An 8,682-nucleotide genomic window follows, 5' to 3' on the forward strand; every position below is an offset into this window, starting at 1 on the left:
GTCCTTTGGGGGTCTGCCCCTTGCCCCCGCTTCTTGGTGGGGCATGTTTAAGTTGGTTCTGAATCACACTCTCTATTTCTGCATCTGTGGCCTTTGGACTCCATCTCTTCACAGCAGCTGGAGAGAGGGCATAAGAAAAAAATAATCATTTTTACAGAGCGCCTATTCAGATGTTAAATGCACTTTATAGATGGCAAGAACAAATTGTTTTGGGAGTTGAAAGAGTAATGAAAGAACCACTTCTTAGAGCCACTCAGTAGCCTGAATCTGATGGTTCCTAGTAAAGCCAGTAGGCATTAACAGTCTGTGCTATGGTAGCCCAGCTTAGCCCAGGATAGCCACATGCACATGAAGCCCATTCAGTAATTTCAATTATATCAATCTTAGTTTCTTACACTTGATGACATGGAACATCTTTGTGGCTTTAAAAGGCACAACACAGAGATGCAACACTAAGCATAACTTCTCTTTCATGCAGGTGCCTGGCTGTACACACAGGGAGCACAATAGCACATTAGAGGTTTTCTTTTAAAGGACAATTCCATTTCATTTCAAACATGTGCTACAGTTTCGGAATACATTTACTCTAAAAGAATGAATTTGAAGATATTCCTCACTGTTGCTGCTGTTATGCAGCAACTGTCCAAGCATCATCACAACAGCATAAAACAGTGGCGGACGGCTCTGAGGCTGTATCCAAATATTCATATTCATTCAAGCCCCCCCATTCAAGTGTGTGTGTGTGTGTGTGTGTGTGTGTGTGTGTGTATCTCACCTGGTGTGCGTCTCACAATAAACCTGTGAAGTGAGGTAAATTGGACAAATAGTTATCAAAACAGGTCTATGCGAGGGACAGAGACACACAAATAGATTACTTTTATATGTAGAGAGATAGTGACATTGATTAACCTCTGAAGTCAATAAAAATGTAAAAATTTTAGTACGCCTAAAATAAAAAAAAACTGTAAGGATGAATAACTGCTTGTGGCTTCATCTGAGCATGTCAATGGCATTATGGGGCTGTAGCCACACTATCAGTGAACACTTGTTTCAAATTTGAAGAAGATGGCACAAAGTATGACCATTCTACACCTAAGCTGTGATTGACAGATAACCAGCCACACTGTCAGTCACGTCTCTACAATAAGCTGGCGCCCTCTGCCGTTGCGGTCGTGTAGCGACACCAGACAACTATCAGCATGTGTCAACGGTTAGACCCCGGTTATAAGACGATTTCTGGCCACATATCAATGTCCGTGGACCAGATAGTTTTCGGGAGCTGGTATGGACCGTATGGTCCGTCCCGTTTTTGGTGTATGTCAAGCGACACCTATAGGCCTGGCATATGAACTACAACGTTTTCGGTTGATCCGTCTAGATGCAAATATTCTTGAAACAATGCCGAGGAAGACGGAGAAAAAATAACGTTTTCGCCCGTCTGGACGGCCCCTTAAAGTGTTTTGGTTCTGTAACGATGCTAAACCGATAGTTGCACAGATGTTCGGCTCGGTTTAGCATCGAGCACCTCACGTAGCCTGTGAGCTAACTCAGGGCTAGTTTCACACGGCAGCTAACTCGGCTGCTAGCCGCCGCTCGGTTACGAATAAAAGCAAAAAAAAAACAGCTATCTGTAACAATACACGATGCAGCAACAAAATCAAAACTCTAACATGCAACTGATAAACGTATAATGTCTTACCAAACACGGTTTCATTTTAAATTACAGTACTTTTAGTAACTCACCTTTCACAGGTGTCTGTCCTCCTCGTCAACTGACACTGCAAAGTTCTTCTTGCGCATGCGTAGGAAACCCACATTGCCAATATGATACTACATTATTTTCTTAAATTCACGAACATATTTCCATTATTTCGAATAGTTTTTAACATTCGTGCGTTGATAGGTCGTTGAAACAACGTCTAAATGACGTTAGTCATTTCAGCCCCTCAGATAGACGTCAAATCAACCTGCCTGCCCGACGTTAATCAGACGTCCCGACATGATTGGATATCTGCATCTCGACACAGCAGTAGATAGAGGAAATCATTCTTGACAGTGTTTTTTCAGTTAAATATGTTTTCTTTGAGATCGTATTCCCCCTAATGTTATCATGTCGAAAAAAAGTCGAATTAAAGTCACGTCGTGACGCGACGTCGATTGGACGTCTTCATCTAGACGCAGGTCGAGAAAGCGTTTTCTGGCAGTGTTTATTCAGTTAAACCGCTCTAAAATGCATATTTAATTAGGTCATATTTGCCATGATATTATTTTATGATGTTGAAAAACAGTCGAATTAAAGTCACGACGTGACGCGACGTTGACTGGACGTCTTCATCTAGACGCAGGTCGAGAAAATGTTTGCTGGGTAGCAGACACAGAGGTCCCCAACACCCACAGTCAAGACTGACCCGGCTTCAAATAAAAATAATAGTATTCATAATCATTTGAAAATGAGAACGTATGAAGTTTTGTTGACTTCAATGCAGTTGATGTTTAGCCACGAGGTGGCGCAGTTGTTACATGAAGAGTAGACCTCAGGCCTTTACTACGAAGGAGGCTCAACATCTCCAGGCTCTGTGTTCATAACCCGGCTCAACAAAACCTAAAGCCCCGGTCAGAGCTAACTGTATCACGACGGTGGTCATTGTCCGGCTCTGAGCTTTGTGCTCTGTGCGCGTTCACATCAAAGGAGCTGCGATCGCGGGCTGCTGAGAGCTGAGAGAGCTGAGGAATAGGAGTGATCACAACCAAATATGAAAAGAGATGAGGCTAGTTTTTAATTTCTGACAGCTGAACATTGTGCATCTTTTTTTCTTGTTGAAAGATATTTTATATTGTTTCCATATTATTATTTACTGACGGTGATTACAGAATGCAAGTGTGTTATATTGAAAGTGAGGCTGGGTGTGCCTATGAATATAGGCTACAGTGAGTTTTTTAAGGTGCTGTACAAGCAAATCATATTGTCTACTCTGTACAATGACCAAGAGTGTACAGTAGCAGGCTACTGTACACTATAAACAAATGATTTTGCTCTTTGCTCATGGCAGTTGTGACAGTCATTTTTGTTTACATGTCAGCAGGCAAGCTTCACTCATGCCAGGGATGTATTATGCTTTGTCCTATAGCCCACTTAATTGTATCACTTGGAACATGTTATGAAATGGATCTATAGTATAGAAATTTGCTCATAACAGGCCGGCTGGAATACAAAGCAAACTTACCTCTCTCGAATGCACATTCATGGAAGTCTTGTATTGTCATCCCAGGACAAAACACAAACAATGCAGTAATGTAATAATATACATCTTTACATGCACAATACTGAGTCATTCAGAGAGTTATTAAATGTTATTATTATTTAATTACGCAGAAACCACATGGCAGGTGCTATTTTCCCATCCATAGGCTACTCTAAGTTAGGGCTGGGCAAAACGATTATTTTTGTAATCGATAAAATTTTTTTCGATGCATCGATTAATCTAACGATTAATTTTTCAACTCGATTCTATTCCGATTCGATTCGATTAGCGATTATTTCCCCATAATTTGACCTATATAGCAATTTACATATGCTAATTTATGTATCTCAATGGAAAAACACAAATTTCTTCATTCCAATACATTTTTATTGCTCTTAATTACCAAATTCCAAAATAAAATTCAAGTAATGAATAGCAAGCGGCCTCATGTCTTTCAGCACTTTGAGGTGCTGGTGCATAGCCATCGTGCTTTTATGATAGGCCATTTCCATTTTACAAAGCTGACAAACAACAGAGTTGCTCCCTTTTACTGTAAAATAGTCCCATACCTTCGAAATACGTGTTCTTTTTTTGCTGAGTTCAGCGTCAGCTGACTCAGTAGCCCCATTCACACTGCCATTTGCATGCGGGGATCCTGCGCCAATTCTCGGCATCCGCCTCTGTGTGAAAGTTTCAGATGCGGCGAGGGGTGAAATTTCCCTCCGCCTCTGATGCTCCTCCGGAGGTATCAGAGGCGCATTAATGGCGAACCGAACCAGTGTGAACAGATAAGCCGGCGGCACGGAGTGAGGGCGTGTCGGTCTGATGGTGTTCACTGTGTGATAACTAAACAGGTCCAATAATACCGCAGTTATTCATGGATAAGTGTCTGTCAGCCTGTCGGTCCGACCGACTCTTCGTCACATTTCTGGCCGAAAAACAGCATCTGTCCCCGGCAAAAAACTTTTAACTCACCAAGTGTTTGTCACAGTGAAAAAAATCACCGGGACGGTCAGCCCTCCACCGAGACTTCAGTGAACTTTCCCCCAGAAAACAGCCTCCCTCCCCGGGAGTGAAAGAGTCAGACAGCGTCCTGTTTACTGATGGTGATTATTTAATTATGTCATTTAGAGAAAAACGTAACTTTGTCACTTTCCAGGATGTTTGGTGGGTCAGGATCTCATCACAGCACATTATAACAGCATTCATATGATGATAAACAGTCAGCAGGTAGGCCTACATGTTTAGATTAACAGGTGGACACCGGGGAAACACGTTGAAAAAAACCACACGTCATCACCATGACGTGTACCGTCACGCCTCTTTTGGAGCCGCGGCGCCGGCTTTCTGTGTGAATTACACTCTGGTTCGTCTTTTACGTCGGAGCTGCTCGGCTATGTGTAAACAACCAACGGCGGAGAATTGGCGAACCGCCGCTGCGGCGATAATACGGCGTCTGTGTGAAAAGGGCTACTGGCGTTGCTGCTACTCGCTGCCACCATTTTTTGTTTTGGTCGGTTGACGCGTCGACGTACAGTTTTTGCGTCGACGTATTTTTTGCGTCAACGTAATCGATGACGTCGACGCGTCGCCCCAGCCCTACTCTAAGTACAGCAATGTGAGGGTTTCATACATGTAGGTTGGATCACTCTTCACAATAAACCTGTGAAGTGAGGTAAATTGGACAAATAGTTATCAAAACAGGCCTATGCGAGGGACAGAGACACACAAATAGATTACTTTTATATGTAGAGAGATAGTGACATTGATTAACCTCTGAAGTCAATAAAAATGTAAAGATTTTAGTACGCCTAAAATAAAAAAAACTGTAAGGATGAATAACTGCTTGTGGCTTCATCTGAGCATGTCAATGGCATTATGGGGCTGTAGCCACACTATCAGTGAACACTTGTTTCAAATTTGAAGAAGATGGCACAAAGTATGACCATTCTACACCTACGCTGTGATTGACAGATAACCAGCCACACTGTCAGTCACGTCTCTACAATAAGCTGGCGCCCTCTGCCGTGGCGGTCGTGTAGCGACACCAGACAACTATCAGCATGTGTCAACGGTTAGACCCCGGTTATAAGACGATTTCTGGCCACATATCAATGTCCGTGGACCAGATAGTTTTCGGGAGCTGGTATGGACCGTATGGTCCGTCCCGTTTTTGGTGTATGTCAAGCGACACCTATAGGCCTGGCATATGAACTACAGCGTTTTCGGTTGATCCGTCTAGATGCAAATATTCTTGAAACAATGCTGAGGAAGACGGAGAAAAAATAACGTTTTCGCCCGTCTGGACGGCCCCTTAAAGTGTTTTGGTTCTGTAACGATGCTAAACCGATAGTTGCACAGATGTTCGGCTCGGTTTAGCATCGAGCACCTCACGTAGCCTGTGAGCTAACTCAGGGCTAGTTTCACACGGCAGCTAACTCGGCTGCTAGCCGCCGCTCGGTTACGAATAAAAGCAAAAAAAACAGCTATCTGTAACAATACACGATGCAGCAACAAAATCAAAACTCTAACATGCAACTAATAAACGTATAATGTCTTACCACACACGGTTTCATTTTAAATTACAGTACTTTTAGTAACTCACCTTTCACAGGTGTCTGTGTCTCCTCCCCGTCAACTGACACTGCAAAGTTCTTCTTGCGCATGCGTAGGAAACCACTAGGTGCGCTAACTACGCGAGGAAAAATAGTTCCTAGATGGATGCTAGAATCACAAACATTTCAGCCCACATTGCCAATATGATACTACATTATTTTCTTAAATTCACGAACATATTTCCATTATTTCGAATAGTTTTTAACATTCGTGCGTTGATAGGTCGTTGAAACAACGTCTAAATGACGTTGGTCATTTCAGCCCCTCAGATAGACGTCAAATCAACCTGCCTGCCCGACGTTAATCAGACGTCCCGACATGATTGGATATCTGCATCTCGACACAGCAGTAGATAGAGGAAATCATTCTTGACAGTGTTTTTTCAGTTAAATATGTTTTCTTTGAGATCGTATTCCCCCTAATGCTCACATGTCGAAAAAAAGTCGAATTAAAGTCACGTCGTGACGCGACGTCGATTGGACGTCTTCATCTAGACGCAGGTCGAGAAAGCGTTTTCTGGCAGTGTTTATTCAGTTAAACCGCTCTAAAATGCATATTTAATTAGGTCATATTTGCCATGATATTATTTTATGATGTTGAAAAACAGTCGAATTAAAGTCACGACGTGACGCGACGTTGACTGGACGTCTTCATCTAGACGCAGGTCGAGAAAATGTTTGCTGGGTAGCCCTGAGTTAGCTCACAGGCTACGTGAGGTGCTCGATGCTATACCGAGCCGAACATCTGTGCAACTATCGGTTTAGCATCGTTACAGAACCAAAACACTTTAAGGGGCCGTCCAGACGGGCGAAAACGTTATTTTTTCTCCTCGGCATTGTTTCAAGAATATTTGCATCTAGGCGGATCAACCAAAAACGCTGTAGTTCATATGCCAGGCCTATAGGTGTCGCTTGACATATACCAAAAACGGGACGGACCATACGGTCCATAACAGCTCCCGAAAACTATCTGGTCCACGGACATTGATATGTGGCCAGAAATCGTCTTATAACCGGGGTCTAACCGTTGACACATGCTGATAGTTGTCTGGTGTCGCTACACGACCGCCACGGCAGAGGGCGCCAGCTTATTGTAGAGACGTGACTGACAGTGTGGCTGGTTATCTGTCAATCACAGCGTAGGTGTAGAATGGTCATACTTTGTGCCATCTTCTTCAAATTTGAAACAAGTGTTCACTGATAGTGTGGCTACAGCCCCATAATGCCATTGACATGCTCAGATGAAGCCACAAGCAGTTATTCATCCTTACAGTTTTTTTTTATTTTAGGCGTACTAAAATTTTTACATTTTTATTGACTTCAGAGGTTAATCAATGTCACTATCTCTCTACATATAAAAGTAATCTATTTGTGTGTCTCTGTCCCTCGCATAGACCTGTTTTGATAACTATTTGTCCAATTTACCTCACTTCACAGGTTTATTGTGAGACGCACACCAGGTGAGATACACACACACACACACACACACACACACACACACACACACACACACTTGAATGGGGGGGCTTGAATGAATATGAATATTTGGATACAGCCTCAGAGCCGTCCGCCACTGTTTTATGCTGTTGTGATGATGCTTGGACAGAGGTGCTAATGCATAACAGCAGCAACAGTGAGGAATATCTTCAAATTCATTCTTTTAGAGTAAATGTATTCCGAAACTGTAGCACATGTTTGAAATGAAATGGAATTGTCCTTTAAAAGAAAACCTCTAATGCTCTATTGTGCTCCCTGTGTGAACAGCCAGGCACCTGCATGAAAGAGAAGTTATGCTTAGTGTTGCATCTCTGTGTTGTGCCTTTTAAAGCCACAAAGATGTTCCATGTCATCAAGTGTAAGAAACTAAGATTGATATAATTGAAATTACTGAATGGGCTTCATGTGCATGTGGCTATCCTGGGCTAAGCTGGGCTACCATAGCACAGACTGTTATTGCCTACTGGCTTTATTAGGAACCATCAGATTCAGGCTACTGAGTGGCTCTCAGAAGTGGTTCTTTCATTACTCTTTCAACTCCCAAAACAATTTGTTCTTGCCATCTATAAAGTGCATTAACTTCTGAATAGGCGCTCTGTAAATTTTTTTATTTTTTTCTTATGCCCTCTCTCCAGCTGCTGTGAAGAGATGGAGTCCAAAGGCCACAGATGCAGAAATAGAGAGTGTGATTCAGAACCAACTTAAACATGCCCCACCAAGAAGCGGGGGCAAAGGGCAGACCCCCACAGGACTGCAATAAAAAGAAAGTCAATAAAACATTTGTTCCAATAAACATGTTCATTTTTTATTCAATTATTCAATATATAGATAACTCGTTACATATATCTGGTCCTGAATGCTGTCTTTTTTTTCTTTCTTTTTTTTTTTACCTGAGATTTGTCCATGTACTACTTGTATTTTACAGTATGGGTGAACATTATTCGAGTATTTTTAACTTTATCACAGCTGAGTTTATTTACTATGAAAGTTTTAACCAGGTTCACCATTCCTGTGATATTTTAAGTTGGCAAATGTGAAATTTGCTGGTGTTGTCTATTGGACTTTTTGACCTCTTTGCATTTTAAGGATTTTTTTTGCTGAAATTGATAAGTTAATTTAAATAGTTGCAGATTAGAGCATTGAGAATTGCACATGTAGACTATAGGCTACAGCACAAGAGCTGTGCTTGTAATAGAATGTATGGATGTGGTAATGCCAGTTATGTAGGCACCAGTTGAAACTCGATTTAGGTAAACATATTTTTAAATGCAATACATTACATGTGTATTTTGACAAAGGTTGATATGCCGTCGAAACGACGTTGAAAC

General features: G+C 42.0%; 1 protein-coding gene across 1 annotated transcript in view; it reads left to right on the top strand.

The window, feature by feature from the left end:
- LOC311267065 (endogenous retrovirus group PABLB member 1 Env polyprotein-like) overlaps positions 1 to 8,075 on the top strand; it is a 47,152-nt gene extending 39,077 nt beyond the window's left edge. Inside the window, exons 5-6 of the mRNA XM_084369894.1 lie at positions 7,295 to 7,317; positions 7,990 to 8,075. Of these exons, the coding sequence (XP_084226020.1) occupies positions 7,295 to 7,305 (11 nt within the window). The 3' untranslated portion in view covers positions 7,306 to 7,317; positions 7,990 to 8,075. The remainder of the gene's footprint in view (positions 1 to 7,294; positions 7,318 to 7,989) is intronic.
- The last annotated feature ends 607 nt before the right edge of the window (positions 8,076 to 8,682 follow it).

This window comes from Pagrus pagrus (genome assembly GCF_965226575.1).
Source record: "Pagrus pagrus genome assembly, chromosome: 12".
NCBI classification, from domain to species: domain Eukaryota; kingdom Metazoa; phylum Chordata; class Actinopteri; order Spariformes; family Sparidae; genus Pagrus; species Pagrus pagrus.